This window comes from Eublepharis macularius, chromosome 8 (genome assembly GCF_028583425.1).
Source record: "Eublepharis macularius isolate TG4126 chromosome 8, MPM_Emac_v1.0, whole genome shotgun sequence".
In the NCBI taxonomy this organism is placed as follows: domain Eukaryota; kingdom Metazoa; phylum Chordata; class Lepidosauria; order Squamata; family Eublepharidae; genus Eublepharis; species Eublepharis macularius.
This window is the reverse complement of record NC_072797.1, coordinates 122,071,689-122,099,307: the sequence shown is the minus strand read 5'-3', so window position 1 is coordinate 122,099,307 and position 27,619 is coordinate 122,071,689. Positions and strand designations below refer to the sequence as shown.

Here is a 27,619-nt window from a genome sequence, read left to right as displayed (position 1 = left end):
GGGTGATTTCCCGGGCGAAACAGAGAGCGGACCGTTGCACCCGCTCACACTTACTATCATATAGACAGCGTGAGGTCGATGGACGGGGTATCCCCTGGGCCATCGATTATTCCCCACTAGCGGAATCGATAGTTAAAATCGTCAAAAAATATTGGCGCGTCCTGTCAGGTATACCGGGCTGTTCGGCTCCGCCCCGCATTGGGTACAGGCGAACCAGGAGCCTTAAAGACCTTTTAGTACACTCGGACTTCTCAGACCGAGCTAAACAAACTAACTTACCGCTCGGACATTTCCCTTGCGGCCACTGCAGTGTGTGTGCCCTCAGTGTAGATCTCAGCACACTGAAGTTCCCCAAGGTACAGAATCCAATAAAATCTAGAGACTTCTCTACTTGTAATACACACAATGTAGTGTACCTCTTACAATGTTGTTGTCCAATGTCATACGTAGGCTGCACTAGTCGTTCTGTGCGCCTTCGTATCCAAGAACACCTATCAAGGGTTAAAACCATAGCGAAGACACACCCCTCTATCAGCACCTTCGGAAGAAACACGGAGGGGATAGAATTTTTAGATTTTCCGTCCTGGAAGTAGTAAAGAGCCCTGGTTTTAACAAACGCACGCTCCTCCAAGCAGAGATAAGATGGATCTTTAGGTTAGATACCATGTTCCCAGAGGGTTTGAACAACGATATTGATTACTCGGTGTTCCTTTGAACCTCATGTGTGAATCTTAGAAATGTATAAATAATTCCCTTCTTTCCAAAGTGAATAAAAAACTTTCACCCCATTCCCTCCTCCTGTTCCTCTTCCCCCCCCCCTATTTTCCCTTTTGCCTCCCGGTTCCCGTTTCTTTGGCTTTTCTCCTCCCCGCCCTCCTCCCTCCTCCTCCTTCCCCTCTCTTCTTTCCCTCCCCCATTTCGGCCTCTCCTTTTCCTCGATTCCGGTTTATTCTTGCTGTTTTCTTTCTTTTCCGTCCCCGTCCCTCCCCCCGTTCTCCTTTTCCCCTTACCCCTCCCTTTTCCTTCCCCCCCCTCTCCCTTACCCAGATCCCTTTGTTGTGTAAGGGTCCTCTTTAGACAATAGTCATTTTGGAGTGTAACGGAATATAATGTATTTGGTACTGATATGCCTTTAAATGAACTAACTGTATGGTAATTGGCAATTGGCCTTTAGGCTTGTATTTAATGGATGATACCTACGCCCCCCGTACCTAACTCGGGAGCTGGATCTGTGAATGTAAACCTGAATGTAAACCTGAATGCTATTTGAGTTTGGATACGAAATACTTTGCCTAACTGTAAGTATGGACTGACAGACGGGAACACAGGGACAGCCATTACTGGGCTGCTTTCTGATGGATTGTAATATAAATTGTAGGACACTGGTGGCCTGATGAAGGACCGCGTCTGAAACGAGCCGAAAGGAATTAGACCGGTATAGCTCGTCGCCACCCTGGACTTCATAGACTTTGGACGCCACCAATTAACCTTAATTGGCACCGTTTGCAGCCTGACGCTGTGTGATAAAGAGGTTCCTTCAATATATGGGACTTGGTTCTCTCATTCCATTTGGATACATTGCAGTCACATTGAATTGAATTGAAACTGTTGTGATTATATTGATTGTATATACACTAGTGCTGCAATATATAATAATTTTTTGGCATTATATAGTGTACCCAGAGCTAAATTTTTGGCTAGAATCCTATCAGTGACAAACACACACTCTGAAATCGAGATTGTTTTTATTATCTGACACTGATAATCATGTGTCCTATAGAGTCTCTCAGTTTGCACTCGCAGCCAAAAAGATACGATCTAAGGTGGTACTGAATGAGGCTGTTTCGTGACTCCTGGGACAGTTTGGCATACTGTACTGTTTTAGTAACCTATTAAAAATGTGTTACGGCTAATTGATTGAATAGACAAACCAGGGCTTTTGTTTTCAAAACACTAATGCCTCAGCATTCCCTGAAATATGCTTTTAAAAATGTGCAAGAGTTTTAAAAAGAGTTTGCAACAGGCAGCACCTCAGCATGTGATTTCCTACAGGCATTAGGCTCTGGGACCCACAAACCTTTGTCTGCAAATGTATGTGAGTGCAGACCCGCTTCTTCTGCAAGAGAGAATGAAGAATCTAAAATCTAAAACAACTGTATGTGTACCAGAGCACACAAAGGTGCTTTGGATCAGGATTAGGGAGCGTATGCTCTATGTGCTATTCTGGATTTTTGAAAAGAGAAAACTGAATCAGGCAAACACTTGGTGGTTAGTAATCAAAAGACATGAACTAAAGGCATCAAAGAGCCTTATTAAACCACTCTCACAATCAGGTTACATAAGGACTAGTTTAGATTAGGTTAAACAAAAAAACACGGAATGAACATGAGGCGCAAGATTTCCACTAAATCACATTTTTTTGCTCTAAATGTTCAGAATTCTGAACCCCGAAATTGTCTTTCTAATAATGGAATTTAACTGCATCTAAAAGCAAGTTCCTAAATCACAGGCCTAACTATATATTGTTTTCTTCATATCTGTCCCAGTTCCATGTGATTAGGTGTGCACTGTGAGTTCTGTGTTGGGCTGATTCAGACGGGGATCGTGGCATGTGGACAGAGGGTGCTTAGGTCAGAACACATGACTTCCCCAGGGGGCAAACAGTGGCTCTCCCAGGCATTTTCCTGATAAAAAAACAATGAAGGGGAGGCTTATCCACCTTCTCTCCGGGCGCTACAGTCCTAATCCAAATTGGCCTGCATGTATTTGGGAATTAAATTCCCACTGTGGAACTTGTAATGCATGCCTGATCATGCAAACCTGGGAGGACATGAGAAAAATGTAACACACAGTCTCTCTACACAAGACATCTGACACGAGAAGAACATGTGCCAAGAGATGCGATGTTAGCCAGGAAGGGTAGTTTTAAAAGACCGACGGGAGGGAAAGGCTTTGCTATACACTGGAGCTGTGTGAAGGGGCTGTGAAATGCCAGAAGGGAAACTTCAGTCCATTAGAACTTCTCCAGGTCCAAGCCTGGCTCTGGAAGGTCGCTCCATCCCATTTCCATTCCTTGCTGCCCTCTGGTTGTGATCCCACACAGTTTTAGACTGGAGAGGTGAAATTGACAGAGCCTTTGAGAAGGCAAAGATGAAATTGCCAAACCCTCTGAGGAGTGATCTCTGCTGGCTTTTTTTAAACTAAGCTTCCCAGATAACATTGCATCTCCCTCTACTTGACGAACATGTGGAGAGGTGTCTCGTGTAGAGAGACTGCCAAGCTACAAGTGACACCTGCTACAGGTTGGACACTTGTCAGCTTCCCTCAAGTTTTGATGGGAAATGTAGGCATCCTGGTCTTGCAGCTGTAATGGAGAGCCAAGCTGTAAAACCAGGACGCCTACATTTCCCATCAAAACTTGAGGTAAGCTGACAAGTGTCCAACCTGTGTAAGGCGTCACTTGTAGCTTGACTCTCACAGTCTCTCTACAGATGGTATTGTATTAGGAAGACTGAGTGCAGAATCACTTCCAGATGTTTAATTTTTTAAGGGCACTAAAGTACACAGCAGGAGAATTTCTATGAAACATTCAGCACAAAATGTGGCTCTCAATGATGATTTAGGAAAGCTCATGTACGTGAGTACAAAACAAAGGAAGGAATATCCTTACCTGACACGTGGAAATGCCTGTCCCAGTCAAGAGATAGCCTTCTGGACATGACAAGACAATGCTCCTATTCACAGTTAATTCAGTGCCAGATATAATGATATTTGTTATATTTGTAGGCAGTGGACATTTTCTGGGGCAACAGGAAATACTATTAGGGGACCAGAGCCCATCTTCCCGACAGGTGCATGTATCCATTTCTGTCTCCAACACGTAGCCCTCCAGGCACCTGCAACATACAAGCCTCATCTTTGTCAGCAGCCACAGGCGCATCTTAGATAAAGCCAAAAAAATCCAGGGTTCTTCGGGATGTTTCTGACAATTATTGGTAGTATGAACCAAAATCCCAAGTACAGCTCTGACTCAGATCTGTTTCCACAAGACTGGATTATATTTCACCAAAGGAAGCATTTAACAAAAATACCAGAAAAAGGGGGAAATTTATGAGAGTTCACTAAATAAGAAACCACCAAATCTAACAGCACAGTGTTAAGTTCAGATATATCCTTCTAAGTCCATTAAGTGAATGGGCTTAGAAGGATGCAGCTCTGCTTATGATTTATTTACTTCTTTTATACCCTACTTTCCCACCCACCCCCAATGGAGAGCCAAGGTGGCTTACAACATTCTCCCATTCTCCATTTTATCCTCACAACAACCCTGTGAGGAGGTTAGGCTGAGAATGAGCGACTGGCCCAAGGTTTCCTGGCAGAGCGGGACTTCGAACCTGGCTCTCCCAGATCGTAGCCCAAGACTCTAACCACTACACCATGGCTGATTCCGCACACATAGGATAATGCACTTCCAATCCTCTTTAGAGATAATTTGGAACTGAATTTTTCGTGTGTGGAACAAAAAATCCACTTCTAAATGATTGCTAAAGCGCATTGAAAGTGCATTATCCAACGTGTGCGGAATCAGCCCATGTTGGCGTTCAGATTGCGCTAAAGCTGTTGGTTTCAGTTGATGGAATTATTAATATAGTTGGCATACCATCTCCTAACCTAACGGAACCTCACATAAAACAGGCAGGAAGGTTATGAGAGAGTCTACTACCCCCTTAAGCGGCTGCTCCTATCATATCTCTTTGGGGAAGATCAGTTCTCATTTTGAGAATCATGACATTTTTGGAGATTTTTGGTGTCTGAAATTTTTGGTATCTGAAGAAATGAGCTGTGACTCACGAAAGTGTCTACCTTATCACAAATGTTGTTAGTCTTATAGGTGCAACTTTTTTACTCTTTTTAACATGAAATTTTTGGGACACTTGATGTGTTTGGCTGTGGCCTGAACACAGTGATACAAGGTGCTTAAAGTTGATCTTTTAGGACCAAACTAAAATATAATGCAGGTGAAGAAATAACTGGAATAAAAAAAGACACCAGGCATACAGAGATGTAGCAGAACAGACGTTACCATATCAGACAGCAGGTATTTTGAATGTTATTCTATGTAAAGAACTTCCCACAAAAAGAAAACTAGGAAGGAAATAGCTGAGCTAGACTCTTTGGCTGATGAATTAGTTTTTATTCCTGAGGAATAAGTTTTGCTTTAAAAAATTGAACCCCCTCAGCAAAACTGATACAGCCCTCTTTACTATCTCAGATCTCGTTCTTCTAAGCATGTAGATCAGGCATGTATTTCCAGCATTTAAGAAGCTTCTACGGATATAACATTAGACATTCTTAGAGTCAAAACAGACAAAACGTTGATGGTCCCTTATAACATCCCTAATCTCTTTATATTTATTTTAAAAGAAGCTGGGGGAGGAGGGGAACACATAAATGAGTTTGATGCCCTGATACTGGGGTTAATTCCACCCTCATGCCATTTTCCCAAATTGTCCACCCCTAAACTGGGAAAAACTGATATCTTGTCCCGTTTGACCCTTGGATGGATATATACACTCCTCTTACCTGTACTGGACTTTACTCCCGTAGGCTTGTGAGTCTCCTACAGCAATGGCGTGGGGCACAGAAGGTGGTGGTCCACAGGTCAGCAACGTGCAGCTTGGATACGGCTTACTCCAGACACCCTTTTCTGTACAAGTCAATTCTGAACTTCCTTGCATCACAAAACCCATTTTGCAGTTGTAAATTATAGTATTCTGATCCAAAGAGCTACTTCCATTGATGAAGGCATTGGGGATTGCTGGCGGGGGGCCACACGAAATCTGTCCACAGTGGGGGAAGCCAGAGCTCCACTTGCCGACAGCTTCGCAGGTGATTTCTGAAGGCCCTAGGAGTCTGAAACCATCTTGGCACTGGAACTGTACCCTTCTCCCACAACTGAAATCTATACCTCTAACGACCCCATTCTGAATTGCTGGCACTGGGCATTCACAGAGCTGACAAGAGGCAGGTATTCCACTCCATAGGCCGTTAGACAGACATTGCCTCACTGGATTTCCCTGCAACTCATAACCAGGGAAGCAAACGTATTGCACGTACTCCCCAAAACTGAAGAGAGAACCGTTTAGGAAACCATGAGAGAGGTCCTCAGGTGGGCCACAGTTGACCGGCTCACAGAACGGAGCTTCCCCATCCCAGGTGCCATCCGCCTGACAGGTATGTAAGGAGGCGCCATGTAGTATGTACCCTTCATCACAATGATACTCAATTTCCTTTCCAAAGCCACGTTCTGATCCACTGAGGTGCCCGTGAAGAAGCGGCAATGGCACATCACACTGAACTGGCAAACATGCCGGAGAGCTCCCACTCCACCTTCTGTCAGCGAGGCAGACTCTCTTCCTGTCCCCTTCTAGAAAGAAGCCTTCACTGCAGCTGTACTCGACATGTTTTTGAAACGTATATTCCTCTCCAGTCACTCGGCCGTTCTCCACTTCCGGAGGCTGGCCGCAGGAAACAGGGACACAGATTGGCTCACGTCCATCCCATTGTTGATCTGCCCGGCATGTTCTCTGACTCGGACCATTTAACTGAAACCCAGGATCACAATCGTACTGGACTGTGCTCCCGTAACAGTAGGCATCACCTTTTACTGTGCCGTTTACAGGCCGGGTGGGTACCGTACATGATATTACCTCACAAGTCGGTGCCAAATCACTCCATTGCCTGCTGGACATACAAAGCCTTGTGACCGAACCAATCAGCCTATATCCTGGTTTACAGGAATATTGTGCTGTACTACCAAGTGTGTTCTCTGTAAAATGAACAAAGCCATTTTCTGGCGCTGACAGCGATTCACACTGGATAGAAACGCAGTCAGGAGCGGTGCCGTTCCACGTCCCATTCTCTTGGCAAGCAAGCATGGAATTTCCTGAGAGTTCATAGCCAGAGTAGCAACTGTACAACACTGTGGTCCCATAGAGATAACCAGACAATGGCAAAGCATTAACAGTCTTCGAGGAACTTCCGATGTCTTTCTGATTATCAAGTATTAGAGAGAAAAGAGGTGGGCCGACAGTATGAAAGCCTCCTTCTAGTATTCCTTCTAGGCTAAAAAGTTTCTCCTCGCTGCTAATAGTTTCGTATCCCCCAAAGTCTATATGGGGAGGAAGACCACAGTCCATTGGCAGGCATACTGGGCTAACGCTAGACCATCCAGATTCTTCGCAGGTCTGCATGGCAAGACCAGACAGCTGGAATCCTGGAATACAGCTATACATCACCATGGCGCCATAGCTGTAATCAGCACCTTCCACAAAGCCATTATCAATAGGCTGTGGGGGTTCACAGCTGATAGCTCTACAGGATGGAGCTTCTGCATCCCACTCCCCCGTTTCCAGGCAACTAAGGACCTTTTGTCCTTCCAGCTGGAATCCTCGGTCACATGAGTAGGTCACAGTTTGCTTGTAGTGTAGGTCTCCATACAAATATTGGCCGTTCTGAATCTCCTTGGGCTTGGAGCACTCAATGGGTTTGCAAGCTGGGTTTCCTCCAAGCCAATGGCCATCCTCTCCACAAAGAATGGTCATATTTCCCACAAGCTCGAAGCCTGGCTTACAGTTATATTGTGCAGTGCTGAGGTAGGTAAGACCCTGGACATCTACAATGCCGTTCTGAATTTCCTCTGGCTGCGGGCACTCTACTGGAATGCATTCTGGCAGAGGGGTGGTCCATGTGCCATCTGCTTGGCAACTGATGGTAGAAACTCCCTTGAGCAGAAACCCATCCATACATGTGTAACTCACCACGCTACCAAAACGAAGAGAAGACACCACAGAGTCTCCAAAAGGAATATAAGGTGGCCTAGGGCATAGTACCATTTTGCAGACTGGGAAAGAATCGTTCCACTGCTGGGATGGCAAACATTTCAGGACAGAAGCGCCATGTAAAACATAGCCCTCTTTGCATGAAAACTCTACCAGACTAACTTGATCGACCATCTCTTTCAGAACAAGCTGATTCTCAACCAATGGTGGTTCTGAACATTTTGTTTGGACACACTTTGGGTCTTGGGTTTTGTTCCAGGTCCCAGACTTCTGACAGGTCCAGGAAGGATCCCCTTTCAGCTCATACCCTTCATCACAAAAGAAATCGACCTTGGCTCCCACCTCAGAACTTGGACCCTTGCTGAATCCATGCTGAAGGGGAGGTGGTTTCCCACAACTGAGGAGCACACAGGAAGGAGGGGCTTCACTGTGCCACTGGCGATTGGCTTGACAAAAATATGTGGGACTTCCAATTAGCTGGTAGCCAGCATTGCACTGATATTGCACTTCACTCCCAAAGAAACGTCCTGTCGCGCCCTGAAAAAGAACAGAGCAAATGTTATGGCTCACAATAAATGTCACAGTACACAATAAAGGGTACCGGGTTTGGTTGCAATCACTAACATCCTCTTCCAGAACCATTTAAAGAACCTACATAAATCAACTATTGTTCCCTAGACTTTGTGGAATATGTTAGCTCAGCATGTAGTCAGTTCCATAAGACTTAATGAATAGAAGCATTAAATTCAAATACTGAATTTTACCAACAACATGCCAGCTTAAAGAGAATTAATGTGTCTATGCATAGAACTGCGTAGTTAATGATTCCAATTCTCAACATCTTTATGGATGGTGGATACAAAAGTCAAATAATATTGATACATCTTTTGGCACCACTGTTAATCTGCCCATAGTCTGTACAGTAAAATAATCCACCCAGTGAAATATTTTCTGGGCTTGTGAATGTCACTCTTAAAAGATCTGTTTGTTGTAGAGGAAGCTATACTTATACGATTTTGATTCTTCCAGTAAGGCACACCCATTATTATCTCAAACAAATGTTCTGCTTTTAATTTCCCCCCCAGTTTACTGAACCCTACAATGCTAATGTTGCTAGGGTAGTATAATAACATAGATGGTCCTGGTACTACCTCAACAAATCCATTTGCAAGTTTGGGTGGCTCTCCACAGGATACTGGATGACATGTCGGCATTGTACCACTCCAAGTTCCTGTTGCTTCACACGTCCTCTTCTTTTGCCCTTTGATATAGTATCCCCGATTGCAGCTGTATGCCATGATTGCCCCGAAGCTGTAATTTGTGCCACTCGCATAGCCATTTTTAATGCCTGGTGGCTCTCCGCAGCGAACAGGAATGCACTGGATAGTCAGTGGAGAAGGGTTCCACTGGCCACCCCGAATACACTCAATCTTAGCAGAAGTGTTTAATACAAAGCCTTCCATGCACTTGAAGCTCACAACTGACCCAGCTGCAAACCTAGCCTTGTTAGAGGATTCCAGGATGCTATAGGACACAGACAACGGTCTCTCGCAAAAGTCAGCTATACATTCCGGAATGTCTTTCTTGGCAGGGGGCACCCACTTCCCCTGGGCATTGCAAAGTAACTGAGAATTGCCAGCTAAGCTGTATCCATCAGAGCAATAGTAGTAAGCTACATCCCCAAACAGCCGATGGCCACTCTCTGGGAAAGCATGGTCCACGGTGGGTGGTTCATCACAGGAGACAGCCACACACTGCTGCTGATTCAGGTTCCATTTGCCCGTTGACAAGCATTCAACTGTTTCCGGACCAATTAGCGTATAGCTACAAATTGGAAAAGAACAGCCACATTAGACAGGTAATAGAATGGGGCAGGGGCATCCACTTAGATATATTAACTTTTGAGAAATTCTGAAGCCATGGGAAATAACTGGATTTTTCCCCTTTGGGAAAAAAAGCAGAAATTGGGGAAGGAAACTGAAATATATGCAAACCTAAACCCATTTTGCTGCTTTAACAATATAAAAATGCATCATGTATAACTTAGCATATAAAATTGTATTAACTGGCACACCTATGGAATTTAAAAGTACAAATGCCATCATTTTCTACAAGCAAAATTACAAATTTTCAATGCAATCCTAAACAGAGTTATTCTAGTCTAAGCCCATTAATTTCAATGGGTTTAGACTGGAATAACTCTGCTTGGGATAGTACTGTTTATAGCCTTGGGAACCCTGAGATGGGTGGAAAGGTAGCATAGAAAAGTTTTCAATCAATCAATCAATCAATCAATCAATCAATCAATCAATCAATCAATCAATCAATCAATCAATCAATCAATCAATCAATCAATCAATCAATCAATCCAATATTAAAGTGAGAGAAAGGTGCAAACAGTGGCACCCTCTACTATTTTAACATTTCATTCATTCCAAAAGGGAAAAAAACCCAGATTTTTATTTCTCTCCGAAATTTCTCAATTTGTCTTAAAAAAAGCATTTTACTCATTCCAAATAAAGATAGACATTTCATCGGAGTTTTTTTTTAGTTTCTCCCCCAAATTTTCCAACCCAAATATCTTGATAAATACAAGTTATATGGCTAACATTTTATATGACCTGCAGTTTCTCTAACCTTGAGAAGAATGCAACTTTGACATGTGGTTTGCTGCAATACTGACATACTTTTTTCATGAAGGAATTCCTGGGCACAAGTAATGAACAATATATTTGTTTTAAAGAGAAGCTCTGACCTGCCAATTTTCTCACCATCTATTGCTGTTCAAATGATGACTTACAAATCTTTCCATCTTCACTCCTTAAACTTAGATTTTCTCTGATTGGGATCTACATTAAACAAAAACAGCTGCCACACCTGGAACACCAAAACAAACCCTTTGCTGCTAAATTTCAGATTTTGCCTTAGGACACCAGCCAAGGTTAGTAGTGCTCAATTACATACCCTTCCTTACACGTATAAGTGATGTTGTTTCCAAAAGTAAAATTGTTTCCACTAACAGTTGCATCTTTAATAACAGGAGGGAGACCACATGAAACAATTTCACATTCCGGAGGTAAGCTGCTCCAGTTAGCTGAATCTTCACACACAAGCACGGAAGCTCCTTGTAGACTAGTAAATAAAAAAAAACACATAATGGCTTGGGAAGATGATCACCTCTGATCACAAAAACCCTTTCTTGAGAAAGTCTAACTTTAATCAACGATCAACTCGTTGTTGCTTGTTTACAGTGTATAAGCTGTAAAGGTTCCCATAGGTGTAGTATCATGGGTTACAGGAGACTTTTCATATTATGCAAAAAAGATGAACTCCAACAGGTAAATACACAATACAACTAATGGTCTTTCACAGGTTTTTTTTTTCTTGGAAAAGAGGTGGTGGAACTCAGAGGTGGAACTCAGGACCGCACAATGACGTCACTTTGGGTCAGCTGGAACAAGGGGGGAGTTTTTTAAAGTTTAAATTGCCCTCAGCAAAAATGGTCACATGGCCGGTGGCCCCACCCCCTGATCTCCAGACAGAAGGGAGTTTAGATTGCCCTCCACACCATAGGGCAATCTAAACTCCCCTCTGTCTGGAGATCAGGGGGCGGGGCCACTGGCCATGTGACCATTTTCAAGAGGTGCCAGAACTCCGTCCCACCACATTCCCACTGAAAAAAAGCCCTGGTCTTTCAGACCCTATTAAAACTCATGTAGTAACTTCCCACAAGCTTGACTTGTTGCAAGGAATAATGCAAATTGTACAAAAGCAGATGAACTGGAGTGGTACAGTGCGAATGCTCCGCAAAAAAAGTTTGGAAAAATTAATTTAAGAAGATCTTCAAATAAAATTTAAATTCAAAATGATATGGGAGAAGGAAGGTGAATGTCCTGTCTTATAAGTGATGTCACAAACACCATTAAGGTTCACTGACACTTCTGCAACCTCAGTCCAAATTCACCATTTCTGTTCCCATCGTATCAATGTAACATCCAAAGCTGCTTTCAGTCTTTGCTATAAATCTCTTAATTCTAATGTTTCTAGATTTAAAACAAAAAATCATGCAAGAATTACAAGGCAGTTAAGCCTTCTGTGGGCTGCAGCAAATAAACAGGGGCCTTTTGATCATGAGGCAGCTTGCTGGTTTTGCCTTACAAAGCTTTTAAAACACACTTAAAGACCGGTGATAAAAAGAATGAATTAAATGTTATAAGGCTGCAATCCTAAGAACACTTTTCCTAGTAAGCCCCAAGACTTACTTCTGAGTAGACCTGCTTAGGCTCGCTCCCTAATTCTACATGACTTTCTCATGAGTGTTAACATTTTAAATAAAAAATAAAAAGTTCTTAAAGATTCTAAAACATTCTCACATATATTATTTTGCACAGCCATTTCCTCTCAGTTCACAGATATATGTGAGCTCTTTTCCACTGATGCACTCAATACACTCAGTATTTGGGTTTTTCACTTACCTGTACCCAGTGTCACATGCGTACGATACATTAGAAAGGTACGCCAGACCGCTCATTACATATTTGCCATGGTTTATTTTCTGAGGGAGAGGACATTTTACTAATTCACAGACTGGAGAAGAATGATTCCATGTGCCGCTGGCAAGACAAACTGTTTCTTCTTCACCCACCAAATTGTATCCTTTGTCACACCTGTATTTAGACATGAAACAGACTATAAACACTTACAAGAATAAGGCTCTTCGCCAGTACCTTTACTGTTGTTTTAACTCAATTTTCCAGAGTGTTCTCCTCCTCAAAACTATAGCCTGTAGCTGTGTTAAATCCTGTAGGTTCTAACCAGGGCTTTTTTTTCTGGGAAAAGAGGTGGTGGAACTCAGGACTGCACAATGATGTCACTTTGGGTTAGCTGGAACAAGGGGGGAGTTTTTTAAAGTTTAAATCGCCTTTGGCAAAAATGGTCACACGGCTGGTGGCCCCGCCCCCTGATCTCCAGACCAAGGGGAGTTTAGATTGCCCTCTGCGCCACTCAGCGACGTGGAGGGCAATTTAAACTCCCCTCAGTCTGGAGATCAGGGGGCGGGGCCACCGGCCATGTGACCATTTTCAAGAGGTGCAGGAACTTTGTTCCACTGTCTTCCCGCTGAAAAAAAGCCCTGGTTCTAACTACGTTAAAGGCAATGAACCACCAGCCACATGGTAAACTGAAGTATCCCTGGGGTGCTCTCCAGATTTTGGAACACTTTTAAGGGAATTATTTGCTTAGAGCATCAACAGAGGATAAAGTCTACTCTGTGTGGCCACTGCTGCAAAGTTAGTTTTTAAACAGCTACTGTGTGGCTATGAGTAGTCTAATTTCATTCTATGAGCAGTATAGGTTGGAAGGAAGTTCTTGGTTGGAATCTAGGTTGAATACTTGAAAAAGCTGAAGGCAGGTAATTTGATTATACCTTTTGAAATTCATAGCTTTGCCATGTTTTTAATGTGCTGTTCAAACAACTGCAATATAAGTGTTTCTTATCAATTGCAGTATTCTGCATATTTCTTTGCTAATAAAAGGTAGTAAATTGTTTCATATTTGTATTTCGGGGAGGCCCAGAATTCACAAATAATTTAAAATTAGGTAAGATGGAAGATTTTTTTTTTAAAAAAGAATTTGATTGGTAGCTACAAAATTTCCTCTGAAAGCATTCCAGCATGCAGTAGCTATTTTGAGATTCTGCCAACAGTTTGATGAAAATCTAATGAAGCAAAAACAAAACAAACAAAAAACAAACCCTCCCCCCCCCCCAAAAACTCCTCAACATCTTAACGTGCTAACTTCAACTTACAAAACTCATGAAATGGATCGCTTCACTTTTGGCAATAGAGTCCTTTCAGTAATTTCTACCATGCTCAATTTAATTATGATCTCTTCTTATTAATACTGATATATTGGATGCCAGGAAAAAAGTTGCAATTCTCCTACCTGTATGCTACTTTGCTACCGTAGGTAAAATCTGAGCCATCAATAGCTCCATTTTCTGGGATAGCTGGGATACCGCAGGAAACAGCTTGAAGGAAGTCATATGGAAAAAAAAAACCCCACAGCATAATTATTTATTTAGAATATTTATATAGTCTAATTTTCTCCTGACATAGTCAGGACACAAGAGGTTGCAGGTTAACAACAATCAATACAATTCAAAAAACATCTTCTATTAAAATTATTAAAATATATCATTAAAACACTTAAATAAACCAGATAAGCCAGCATGCACATCTATAGCATCATAAGCTTTGTTAAACAGCTCTGACTCGCCAGTTGGTCCCATGGATAGTTGCTGGCCTCCTTCCTTCTGGGAGGTGATTCTACAATGGAGCAGCAGCAAGAGAAAAGGCCCAGGCCCAGGATGTATAAGATCAGGTTCTTTAGAGCGAGGAGAATGTTTCAGGGAGTCCAGCTAGAAAGATTCTCGTTGCTTACATTTGCCTATGTATATATCTGCCCGTCACAATAAAAATGTAGAAACCAATACCTTCACAGTACGGGATGAGGTGGCTCCATTCCCCCGATTCCAAACATAAAACTTTGTCCGCTCCTTTCAGCTGGTACCCCTGATCACATGAGAAACGGACTTCACTACCAACACGGTAGATGTCACCATGTGAGTGGCCATTTTCAGGGTCTCCTGGACGTTGGCATTTCACTGGTTCTGTGGAATCAGACATAAGGTAAAACAGAGCTTACTGACATCAGATGTAGCTCATGTGATTAAAAATGGAAACAAATAATGTAAATTTAGAGTGCAGTCCTAAACACTCCTTTAAGTCCACTGATTTCAACAGATTTAGAAGGGTATAACTTCTTAGAATTAAACTGTTAAGCAGGCTACTTGGGAGGGGATAAGGCCCAGTTCCAAGAGCACATGAAGATACTTGTAAAGCATATGAAATAATATTTTCAGCCACATTTTCTTTGCAGAGACCTATACGGCACTTGGGCCACTTTAGACAAAATCAGACAAAATGGTCATATTATATTGCAGACAAATTTTCTTTACTTCTGACAAGAGTGCTATGCTGTTTAGTCTGTAACACAACTGGACAAGACCCTATAAACACAAATTCTTATAATGGATCAGCCACTTTTTGCCACTGGACCACGGATGTAGCTCAAATCTAACTTTTGTAACATGAATGTCGTTTAAAAATTCGAGGAAAACAATCTTAAGGAAAATCTGTTTAAACATTCTGCCTCTGCATACATGTTGCAGCCCTCCTCCACAGCATGAAGTACAGAAATGGGAATATGTTTTTTTTAACTTAAACTACTCTTGATTATATTCAAGTGAGCAGTAAAATCACAATATTCCCAGTATTAGTAATTTTTAAAAAGAAAAAAAAGATCAGGTATGGCAAAAATAAGTTTACAGCGAAATGCTAAGCAGAGTTACTCCAGTCTAAGTCCACTGAAGTCTATGGGTTTAGACTGGAGTAACTCTTCTTAGGATTTCACTATTAGAGCAAGAGTTGCTGAAAACAACAACAACCATGTAATGATGGCTATGGGGCTGATGCCCATAATGGCACACACTGAGTTCTCCCCCTCTGTAAAGCGCAGTATGACTTACCTATGTTCTGACAGCATCACTAGACATTTTCCTGCACCTATTTTATGCTTTGGGCTGTTGCAGGCAGGTGCCAGGAAATATATAGCAAGAGGACTAGGAAAGCAGACATGTTTGAGTGTTCTATTTTATTTATTATTTAGAATTTCCATACTGCCTCTTCAGAGTCCTGTTTGAGGTAGCTTACCATTAAAAAAACCCCACAATTTTACACTGCAATCCTAAACAGAGTTATATCCTTCTAAGCCCACTAGAGTCAATGAGCTTAGAAAGCTGCGGGTTACTTCTTAGGATGGCATTGCTACTCTCCTCCTTTTCCTTCCTTATGTCTAATGCTTAAATGAGAGTTGCCAGAGCTTAAGGTCGCTTGGAAACCACTGCCTTAGTTGCATTCAGGGATACAGGGCCAAGCTAGAAGTGATGAATTACACTTGAATGGCAAGTGAACAGACTCACGTGTATTCCTCCCTGTTCACTTGTGCTCCCCACTTGCACTCCACACTCCAAACTACAAGTGACGAATGACACAGGTTGGACACTTGTCAGCTTCCCTCAAGTTTTGATGGGAAATGTAGGCAGCTTGGCGGAATGCTGGACAAGTGACAGTTGAAAAGTCTGTTGGATGGCAGTCGGAGAGCCAAGCTGCAAGACCAGGATGCCTACATTTCCCATCAAAACTTGAGGGAAGCTGACAAGTGTCCAACCTGTGTCATTTGTCACTTGTAGCTTGGCCCTAAGGAAGTAAAAGGAGGAGGTGACCGGGCTAGGTCTCACATACAGCAGAACTCAAATTCCTGCCCTCTTCAACAATTCAGGAGCTAGTTGCCAGGCCCAATTTTTAAGTGCTAGTGGTGACTGGGAGACTGGATTTTTGTACGCTTGGTGATGATATCGGGACATAAGCAAACTTTACTACAATTATGAACGGAGGAGAGAGAGAAAGTGACGCAGGACTGACAATTTCAGTAGAAACCGTTTGGGTTTTGTACCATACAGTTAGGCTGGATTCATATTTGAATTAATTTTCTTCAGAAATTTGAGTGAAAGGGATAGATTCAATGAACCACGAGTGGAAAGTGGATCTTGCCCACGTACCCCTGGCCGCCCTTTGTGTGACTTCCAAAATGGATGGTTGGGGGAGCCTCAACGACAAAATGCCAAAAGACCAGAGGAGATGCAGTTTGTGGGTGGTGGTGGTGGATGGGATCAAGCAAAATTGCTCTCTCCTCTCTCTTCTGGCAGCAGAACCTCCTCAACCAGTAGGCAGGGGCATTATTTCCTCAGCAGTCTCCTAAACCTCGTGGCATTTTGTCCATGAGGCTTCTCTGACCCACATGAGATTTTTGTGGTTCACAAAGTGCTGCCGATAAAAGAGGACAGCAGAAAACAGAAATGCCCTTGCTGCATTCATCACCCATAAAATCCGAGCCCAGTATCTTATCGTTATTTATTGATCTTAAAATAATAAACAAGATTGTCACACAAATAGATATGCTTCAATAAGATGTGGCTTTAAAAAAAACCCTTGATTTAGTTTCAGAACTATAGATTAGTTTTGTTGTGGAGACTCATCATGTTACTGCTGCTTTTTCAGGAATGATTTTTATTCATACACATTTCAAAAGCAGTATGTGCCACTTGGTGGGAAAAATCAGCATTAATCAAAACAAGGGTCTAGATCAAGGGTCTAGATCAAGTCCATTCAGGTTTTGCTGTTCACTTTTTGAAATGGTTAATTTGCGATGTCAGAGACTGATTTCAATAGGACATGAACAATGGCTAACAGGGAGGAAATACACGTTACTAAATACCTTGGGATGCTCAAGCGAACCTCATGTCACGTGTCCAACTTGCCATGCACTCGCTCGAACAGTCACAACTCAATTAGTTCCACATGAATACATTCACGCAATCAATATCAGTTCCTCAATATGAGTTCCTCAACTGCTAAAAGTATCTCAGTTTTCCCCAACTCCCACATCCATTAATTGAAATGCAGATCTTAACACTTCTCACACCTTAAAGAAATGCAAATTGGCAAGTCAAAGGAGCCTACAGTACTTGTTCTTGCAGTGAAAACAGAGCTTGACTGACGCTTTGCCCTATGGACTCACTTGCAGATGCAATCACACAAAGGGAGCTTCCATAAAAGTGGCATTCACGTGCGCCAAGCAAGAACAGCCTGCAGGTGAATTGAGGACCACACATAAAATCCTGAACTTGAGTGTCTCCAGGTAATTCACAATGTCTATTTCCACTCATAGAATTCTGTTGTCCTTGCCTCATACTTGCCTAGCTGGTCTCCTTTACCACCCTCAGCTACATTGCCCTTTACCTGCACATTTCTTGCCATTTCCGGTATAAGGGGGGATGCAGGTACAGATGTAGGACCCATTTGTGTTAAGGCAGGAAGCATGTTCGTCACAGTCAGAACCAACTGCACATTCGTCGACATCTGCAAACAAACAAAAGAGCCATCTCTAGAGCAGTCTTCATTGTTAATATGATTTCTATCTTTCTGCATTCAAATCCTAGTATATCCCTGGCTTGTGACATCTGTTCCGCAAGTTTTCTCGTGCAGAGATGCTTGAAGGTCTCCTCCTGCTCTCTTTAAAGTCTCTTCCCGTTCTCAATCTCTGCCTTTTATTCCTGAAAATTGCCTGGGGGACCCTATTTGGGTGTATACGCGGTGTATAAATGTTTAAATAAATACAAAAATTCTCTCTCTTTACCATCCTTTAGCCCCCAAAGCATCTCTTCTGTGCTTAATCCCTAAGTACCCATTTTCAACTGAAACAAAATCAACTGACCACACAATCCTGAGAGGTTACATCCTCCTAAGCACACTGACTTCAATGGACTTAGAACGGTGTAACTCTGTTTAGGATCACATTGGTGTTGTATTAGTGCTTGGTTTAATTCATGCCTTGTTACTCTTCTCTGTTTTCCCCCTTCCTCTGTTGTTTCTCTCTTCTCCCACCACCTTGGGTCTTTATATTGTAAGGTCCCTGGAACATGGATTGTAGTTTCCTTATGTTATTCAGTAAAGTGCCTGATGGCGCAAGATAAATAATATTACTCTTGGTGGTCCCCAAATTATTACCATCTCAGGACCTCTTAATCTGATTCTGTTTCCTGCATGCCACCAGGATCTGTTAAAAAGCAGTGGACTATGAGCGGAACTACAAGTGACAAAAGGCACAGATTGGACACTTGTCAGCTTCCCTCAAGTTTTGATGGGAAATGTAGGCATCCTTGTCTTGCAGCTTGGCTCTCTGTCTGTTGTCCAATGGACTTTTCAACTGTCACTTGTCTAACATTCCGCCAAGCTGCCTACATTTCCCATCAAAACTTGAGGGAAGCTGACAAGTGTCCAACCTGAGCCTTTTGTCACTTGTGGTTCCGCTCTATGACTTCTAAGATCTGGATTTAAAATTCCCACTCTGCCATGGAAGTTCATGGGGTGACCTTGGGCCAATCATATACATACTCTCCCACCTCACAGGGTTGCTGGGAGGTTAAATAGAGAGAGGGAACCGTGCACACTGCTGTGAATTCCTTGGGAGAAAAGAAAGAATATAAATGCAACAAACAAACAATCACAAATAATAGCTTTTTGTGCCATATAGCACCTGGCCTGTGAAACTGAAGGAATTTTCAGGTTCAGTTTGTGATATAGCATGTAGTTCTACTCTTTGAAAAAAGAAATAATAATAATAACATTTGATCTATATACCACCCTTCAGGACAACTAATGCCCACTCAGAGTGGTTTACAAAGTGTGTTATTATTATCCTCATAACAATCACCCTGTGAGGTGAGTGGGTCTGAGAGAGCTCCGAAGAGCTGTGACTGACGGAATTCCCCAAGTGCTTGCAAAGCCTGAAGCCCACCTAACTTTTTTTTTAAAATCCAGGTTATATCTTTACTCAGATAAACTTATTTTACTTTAGGGTCAACAAGCCTTTGGTGGCAGATAGAGGAGCAGGGTTTTCAGCCCACAAGATTAAAAATGTGGCCAAAGGAACTCACCCAGGCAAGACAGTGAACCACCCTTCCAGCTGCCATTGTCTGCACAAAGCATCCTGGAGTCTCCCAACAAGTAATAACCGCTGCGGCAGTGGTAAGTAATGGTACTTCCAGCAAAGAAGTCCTCGGCAGAATAAAAGCCATTTTCTAAAGGCGGAGGCTCTCCACAGCTTATCCCTGCATCCAGACAACATGTGCACAAATGCATTAGATGTATTTGCTTGAGTATTAACTCTTGGAGCAAGTTTAATTCCAACTATCTTCTATGGAAGTCAATGGCTTTGAATGCCAGACTGCAGTTTGGAGAAGCAAGTATAACAGGCTGTCAGAACAGCAACTCCCACCCAGCCGAGGAGCAAGCCACTTTCACGGATGCCCACTGAACTCTAAATGTGGCTTGCAATTGGACGAATTTGAAATGGAGGCAAGCGGAGAAGGCGGCTGTCAAAAAGAATGCATATCCACAATACTCTGCACTTCAATGGACATTCATGTTCTCATTTTTAAACTCTAATAAGCATATTGCTAGGTCCTGTAACTCAGTGTTTTCTTCATCAGTCTTTCCCTCTCATAAACCAATTCTACCTAGTTTTTTTCCCCCTCCTGATGAGGCTCCCAGACTGGAACATTCACAGGGGGAAAAAAAGCTGCGGAAAGGGAAGTGTGGATAAAGAAAAAGTTAGCATCTCCTGCCTCCTCCCCTAGTTGACTTTAAACTGTCTCCATAAGGCCCCTCTCTATGCATTCCCCCCATTCCTAACAGACTTCTAACTTATACAAATTTGCCCAGACTCTCATTCTGATATATGAGCTGTACTGTGGGCCACCACAGAGAAAGCCCCTACCCTGTGGAACGGCCTGCTTGAGGAAGTCAAGAGAGCCCCCACTCTCCTAGCTTTCCGCAAATGATGCAAAACCAAATTATTCACAAAGGCTTTTGCGTTGTAGGGAGGGGCTCTCAGATGCTTTGCTAATGATTTAAGAACTGTAGACTACACCACTATGTTGCCTTATGTACTACCTATTTTCTTAAATATGTGCTCCTATGAGCGACTTGTGCCTCATGTAATCTAATGTTAGCCCTAGAATTGCTTATTTCTGTTTCAGCATTTCTTCAACGCTGAATTGGATTCTTATCCTTTGTAAAATTGTGTTTATTTACCCTATGGCATTGTTTATGGAAATGTCCTTGAAACTGACTGTACTAATCTCACACTGTGTAATCCACCTTGAGTCTCAGTGAGAAAGGTGGGCTATAAATAACATAAATAAATAAAAATAAATAGGTTGCAAAATAAATAGGTTTGCAAAAATAAATAGCAAATTTTGTCCGAAAGACTCTTAAGTCAAATGATGTCATCCTAAGCAGAGTTATACCCGTCTAAGCCCACTGTTTTCAACTGAATTAGAAGGGTGTAACTCCGCTTAGGACCATTCTGAAAATTACCCAGAGCACTTACTTTCACATCGTGGAAGGGGTTGGGCCCACTGTCCTAAATTTAGACAGTGCTGGACAGAATTCCCCACTATGTAGAAACCAGAGTCACAAAAGAGAGAGACTTTTGACCCAGGCTTTAATTCACTTGATGAAGTCCTCAGGTGAGGAATGGAACCTTCTAAGGGTTGGCAATCTGAGGGGGAACAAAAAGAAAGACACACAGATACACAGACGCTGGAGACAGCACAAATTACTACAAATAAACAACATCAAAAGCTAAACACTCCAGTTACTTATAAATGTGTAGCATAAATTCCATTCCCAGCCCTACCTACATGTTCCATTTTAACATACTGCTACTGAACCATCCCTTCATTCTTCAGGTGAGCAAGGCTCTTGAGGTGTTATAATTCAGCTGCTTTGTCTTAGACCTTAGATGGAACCAGAAGTAGAAGTGTGTGTCTTAGAAACTGGGAGTGTGATACAGTTACAGGTATTTCCAAACAATCTCTGAGACTTTACTCTGACCAGTCAAATTTTTGGTACTATATAACATTATCTGGGAATATGTTATGTTTTTTAAGCTCACTTCAATGAGCTTAAATGTGTTAACACACACAGTCAACATGATTTTTTGCAAGTAGAAGAAAACAAAATAAGGAGCCAAAAGTGATTTAATTTTCTGTTTTCAATGAATGACTGGAGAGCTCTTCCATTTGACCCAGTCTTAGACTTCACTCTTTCAACATCTCAGTACAGGAAGCAATAAATATTTTGCTTGAGGTCCCAATGAACATTTATTACACAATGCTGGAATTTGAAGAATGACTACTAAATGTTCCAGCATTAACTAATCTAATTATCTACGGAAAGCTAGTCCAGCAGGGGGTCATTGTATCATAAATTTTGCATCTTCTAGGAAGAAGCAATAAATAAAGAATTCCAATCATTTTTGGAATTTTCTACTTTTAAGGAATGTTTTCCCCTGTTGATTCATCTGCCAGCTCTGTGCACAGATTATAGAACGTTGTGTATGGTAGTCTATGGTGCACAGTCAGTTTATTAGGAATGAAGAAATGGCAACACCAAAAGATGCAAAACAAAATTATTACCCAATTGGTAATGTTTCAGAAGAAGTTTGGGAAATCAAATGGTCTTACTAGGCTTTCTAAGAACCTTGAAAGACCTCTAACCAAGATGATTCTAATAAGCTTACAACGAACCCCAGAGTTTCCCTGAACCTAATTTGAAAACCATTGCATGTATAGAAATTAAAGTTCTAACCGGCACAGAATATGCTCTTGGGATCTATTTTTACTCTTCCGACAACCCCAGGAAGGAAATCTGGCCAGGCCAATACATTGCCTTTTTGCAGTTCTTCTGGACAAGAAACAGCCAATGATTTCACCTTAAAGTTAAAAGAGACAGACAGATACACAGCAGTTGATGAGTACCAGAAGGTATTTGCTCAAATGGAATAGCAAAAAATATGGTAACATGGTTTCTTTAACGTGTTCTAAAACTTAAAAGTAACACTGAAAAACTGTTGGGAAATCCCAAAAATATACAAAGTATAATTGTGTCTAGGCTGCTGCATATGCAGCATTTATGATAAACATGTCTATCTTTTTAACATAGGGTGGAAATACACGTTTCTAAGTACCTAGGGGCGCTTATGTGCAGGACTGTATATGTGGTCCTCAATTCATGTGCAGGCTGTTCTTGTTCGGCGCACGTCAATGCTGCTTTCATGGAAGCTCCCTTGGTGTGATTGCATCTGCAAGTGAGTCCGTAGGGCAAAGCGTCAGTCAAGCTCTGTTTTCGGGGCGAGAACAAGCACTGCAGGCTCCTTTGACTTGCCAATTTATATTTCTTTAAGGTGTGAGAAAGTGTTAAGTTCTGCATTCCAATGAATGGATGGTGAGGGAAACTGGGATACTTTTAGCAGCTGAGGAGGATCTGATACTGATTGCATGAATGTATTCACATGGAGCAAGTTGAAGTGTGACTGTGTGAGTGAGTGCATAGAAAGTTGGAGGGGGGACATGTGAAATGAGGTTCACTTGAGCGTCCTTAGGTAATGTGCATTTCCACCCTCAGATGAAGCAACTTACCAGAAATATTATAATTTATAATATCATCATCATAACAATGATAATAATAGTTTTATTTTATATGCATCATATTTGTAACCTGTGTTGGGAATAAGGGCCAGTTCAAGGCTTCGGGCCTCCTTTCTTAACCCCTGCCCGACTCATACATTTTGGCTTAAGCAACTATTTATTATAACAGGAAAATAACGATTGTGCACACAATGTAAGGTAATCCTCATCCTCAACTCATTCATTCATTCATTCATTCATTCATTCATTCATTCATTCATTCAATTAGACTTTCAGTCCGCCCTCCCCGCCCGGTGGGCTCAGGGCGGAGTACAACATTTCAATTTACATAAATAACAGTTAAAAACAGATGAAACATACAAATAACATTAATACAACTTTATACAATAAATACAATATTATTTGTATTGTCAAAGGCTTTCATGGCCGGAGAACGATGGTTGTTGTGGATTTTCCGGGCTGTATTGCCGTGGTCTTGGCATTGTAGTTCCTGATGTTTCGCCAGCAGCTGTGGCTGGCATCCTCAGAGGTGTAGCACCAAAAGACAGAGATCTCTCAGTGTCACAGTGTGGAAAAGATGTTGGCAGGTCATTTGTATCTACTCAGGAGGGGTGGGGTTGAGCTGAGTCATCCTGTGAGAGTTTCCCAGGGTGTGGAATGCTCCCGCCATTAGCCTTCCACAGCCTGTCTTTTGGTGATACACCTCTGAAGATGCCAGCCACAGCTGCTGGCGAAACGTCAGGAACTACTATGCCAAGACCACGGCAATACAGCCCGGAAAACCCACAACAACCAACAATATTATTTATTTTTATTTATTTATTTTATCGTATTTATATTCCGCTCTCCCCGCAAGCAGGCTCAGGGCAGATAACAACATTAAAACATTTAAAACATTTCATATAAAACATTTAAAAACATTGTACACAGATATTAAAATAGCAGCTTCTCTTCAGATGGCGACAATAAAATACTACATTTCAGGGCCTAGCTCATATATATGATCATATATAGTGAAACCTCCATGAACCAAAGGCCTAGTGGTCAGTGTCGCAGTCCCTCAGTGGTCAGCCACGGTCCCTCAGAAGCAGGCCTCCAGTGGGAAGTAAAGTTCTCAAGGCCTCTCTCCTCACCATCCAAGAGAAGAAACCAGCTCTCGTTCAAAGAGAGGTAGTCTGGGGGCTAACCTCCTCCAGAAGATGTGATTTCCAAAAAGGAAGAGCCCACATCAGACAAAAACTTCTTCAGCTGAGGCCTTCCAGTCCCTCAGTTCTCAGAGAGACCAAACTGACTAGGCTCCTTGCTCCACCCCTCCCAAATCTTTTTTCTTTCAATCACTCTTATGCACACTCCTCCCAATATGCTAAGTAAGCAGTTTCATTACTCCATCCAAAGTGCATATCCTCAAAGCTCTACGTTTTGTTTTATGAACTGTTGCCTACTGCTAAGACCAGACAAAGAGTGCCTTTTTCCTCATTTACTTAAAAATACCAGAAGATGCATAGAATGGACTGGTGGTGAATTTAAAAATGAGATTGCTTGGAACATGAAGCTAATTCTTCAGCAGGTAAGTAATTACTATGCAACTTGTACAGTCATTTTTATGGTCTTTACTCCTTTCCTTATCAGGTAAGAGCAGCCACAACTGGTTTGGAGAGCTACAGAATCTAGCAAAGGGAATCTTGCCAGGAAGGAGAGGGTAACAATATAGTAATTAAGAAAATCTGGGTAATCCAGTTCCAGGTTTCAGGAATAAAAAAATATCCAGGATCTCTGAAATTCTCTGGGATTCTCTGATTCTGGTTAGAGAATCCCTCATTTAACCAGTCATTAATACCTATGGGGAAAAATAACAGGGCGGGGGGAGGCTGGGGGGATTTTAAAGCAATCTCCAACAAATTTACAAGGAACCCACTCCTGACTGTCCACTAAAGACTCCTTAAATTTCAGAAGGATTAGACCCCGGGGTCCAATTCTGTAGGCCCCGGAACAAACTGTCTCCAGCCACTCTCTGTTGTTTTGTACAGAGGAAACATTTCCAAGGCTTTTGAACTCTGCAGCTCCCTCCCCCCTTGCTTGGGATTATCTGATTTGACAATACTCCTTTGCCAGCTTATTGTCAAACCAGAGAATCCCAATGACAAATCAGAGAATTCCATGGAGAATCCCTTTAGTGAAGGGGAACCACAGAATTTTAAAGGCGGATGCCAGTGGTACCTTGAAGGGGCTCTTTTGGAGCTCGGGGGGGGCAGAGTGGGGGAATCCACTCTGACTGCTGCCTCCTCCCCTATCCCACCAGCTTGGCTCCATTCATGCCCCTGCTGTCTTCTCACTCATGCTGCTACTCTGCCTCTGTGGCAGCTGCCCATGGTTGCTGCCTACAGTTGGATAATCCATCCCTGGTCCCCAGATCTGATCTGGGGTTTAGGCAAGATATCCAGTTTAACCAGATTAAGATGGATTGGCATAAATCTGGTTTTTAAACCGGTTGCCAAACCTGGATTGCACACCCCAATCATAACAAGTCAGCTGTGAAAGACAGAAATATATAAAAACTACAACAGATTGACAACAAAGTGAGTAAACGAACTATGATCATTCCAAGCAAATGTGGAACCATTCTTATTTTTGCTACAGCGCTTCAGAGGGCAGCAATCTCTCAGCACCAGTTTGAAAAGGGCATTAATTGTGCTCTAGTTGCTATAATACAATCCACAGATTCCTTAGAATAGTTCCTATGAAATTTCATTGTTCCCAAAAGAACAAGAACTGATAATTTATCATTTATCATTGATTCATCAGTTGTGCAAAATAACTGGCAGTCTGGAACGAACATGAAGTCATTAATTATGCTAAGCACAAAGAACACTGTTGTAAGAGACCCTTAGCTGAAGAAGACTTACTTCTGAGTACAGATAATATAATGTGGTGGCTACAGAATAAGGATGCTTAAATGAACAAGTAAGACATCTTCAGGTAATACATAACTTTACGAAAAAATGGCAACAATTCTAACTGACACCAGTTGATTTCAGAAAGTCACAGACAGAAACGGGAGGGTCAGGTTGGGAAGATGGAAGGTTGCTTTAGATGTTCATTCCAGAAAACTTTCAGAAAACCAAATCAGATGCTATATATTTACCTGTTGTAAAGACAGGACGTAATCCCAAATGTTAAGCTGGCTGATTGAGCCAACAAAAGACTCAGCAGGATTGAACCCTTCTCCTCTTTGATCTTGTTCCTGTCCAAGCACTAAAGCACCTCCACCTGCACTTGACAGAAAAACAGCATATGAGGCCAGCACACTCTGTACCTGAGTTGTGGAAATCCGAATGCATATTATCAGTATTCTATTTGTAGCTTCACCATTTAGGCAGACTAGGGCCATGCAATTTGGGTTCAAAATTTGGCAAAAATACCGAATTTTATCTGATTTAGTAAAATTCGGTATTACTGAACTTAAATATGAATTACTAAATTTATTCAGTAAAATTTGATAAACTTCGGTAAGCGTGGCAGTGCTGTTCCTTTGCTAAGGAACAGCAAAGAAACACTGCTTCCAGCCTTTTTTTACCAAATGGAAGGGGGAAGGAGGAGTGAGTGAATCAGAAGCAGAAGAGGGAAGGGGGAAGGGAGGGGGGAATGTAACTGGCCAGTCCTTGCAGCAGCTCTCCTTCTCTGACCAATGGGATTCTCAAGAAGGAGAGTACATTTTTTAAACTGCTGCAAGGAGTTGAATTAGCAGGCTTGCCTCAGTTGCCTGCTTGCTGCTGTTGCTGCTGACTGTTAGATTTCTCTCCTGGCCTGCTTTGGACTGTGACTGGAAATTTTTCTTTTATTTGCATTTTAAAAGCTGCTTTTTTTGCTGTGTGGGGGTGGGCTTTGGTTGGGCTTTTTTGTACAAGGGTTTTTGATTTTTGGCTTTTTAAGTTGGTTATATTTACTGTTCATTTTGCTGCTTGTTCTTTGGGGGGGGGCTGTTTTCCCTTGTTGGGCTTTCTTTACAGAAATTTGGTTGGTGTTTTTTACGGGGTTCTGTTTTTTGTTGGAATAGAAGTTTGGTTTGGTCAGATGCTTAATTAAGGTTGGTTGTTCTTCTGGGGGTGGGGTGGGGGGTTTGTTGAGGTGCTTGGTTCAGTTTGTTAGCTTAACCTAGTGGTGTTTGGGTGTACTTTTGGGGTATCCTGAGAGAGTTGTGAAGTGTGAACTTTTTAAAAGTTTTTTTAAGATAGGCTAGTTGTTGGTTTTCCCCATAGGGAATATTGGAAATTGGCGGTGACTAGGGATGCCTTCTTTGGGAGGCCAAAAAATGGCCCCCTGGGATCCAATCTTCACAAAACTTGGGAGATAGGACAGTTAGGAGCAGGTCCCCTGCAAATTTGTTGAAATTCAGTCCAAAAATGATGCCATCCCAGGCCATTGGAAATGTCCAAATTGAGTTCCCCATAGGAAACAATGACCTAATTTCATAAAATTTGCTCTGTATTACTGAACCAGAGAATAAATTTGGTACTTGGGGAATACTGAATTTTTTTCCAGTTCGGTATTACCAAACCAAATCAACTGAATTTTTTTTCCAGTGCACACCCCTAAGGCAGACTGC

General features: G+C 42.1%; 1 protein-coding gene across 1 annotated transcript in view; it reads right to left on the bottom strand.

Annotated features, from left to right (window-relative positions):
- Window positions 1-27,619, bottom strand: part of SVEP1 (sushi, von Willebrand factor type A, EGF and pentraxin domain containing 1) — a 313,507-nt gene that overhangs the window by 211,900 nt on the left and 73,988 nt on the right. Inside the window, exons 27-38 of the mRNA XM_054986548.1 lie at window positions 26,159-26,283; window positions 22,178-22,301; window positions 20,916-21,086; window positions 19,459-19,632; window positions 17,762-17,881; window positions 14,335-14,511; window positions 13,785-13,869; window positions 12,317-12,508; window positions 10,806-10,973; window positions 8,993-9,665; window positions 5,584-8,378; window positions 3,671-3,896 (exon numbers count right to left, since the gene is read on the bottom strand). Coding sequence (XP_054842523.1) covers window positions 3,671-3,896; window positions 5,584-8,378; window positions 8,993-9,665; window positions 10,806-10,973; window positions 12,317-12,508; window positions 13,785-13,869; window positions 14,335-14,511; window positions 17,762-17,881; window positions 19,459-19,632; window positions 20,916-21,086; window positions 22,178-22,301; window positions 26,159-26,283 — 5,030 coding nt within the window. The remainder of the gene's footprint in view (window positions 1-3,670; window positions 3,897-5,583; window positions 8,379-8,992; window positions 9,666-10,805; window positions 10,974-12,316; window positions 12,509-13,784; window positions 13,870-14,334; window positions 14,512-17,761; window positions 17,882-19,458; window positions 19,633-20,915; window positions 21,087-22,177; window positions 22,302-26,158; window positions 26,284-27,619) is intronic.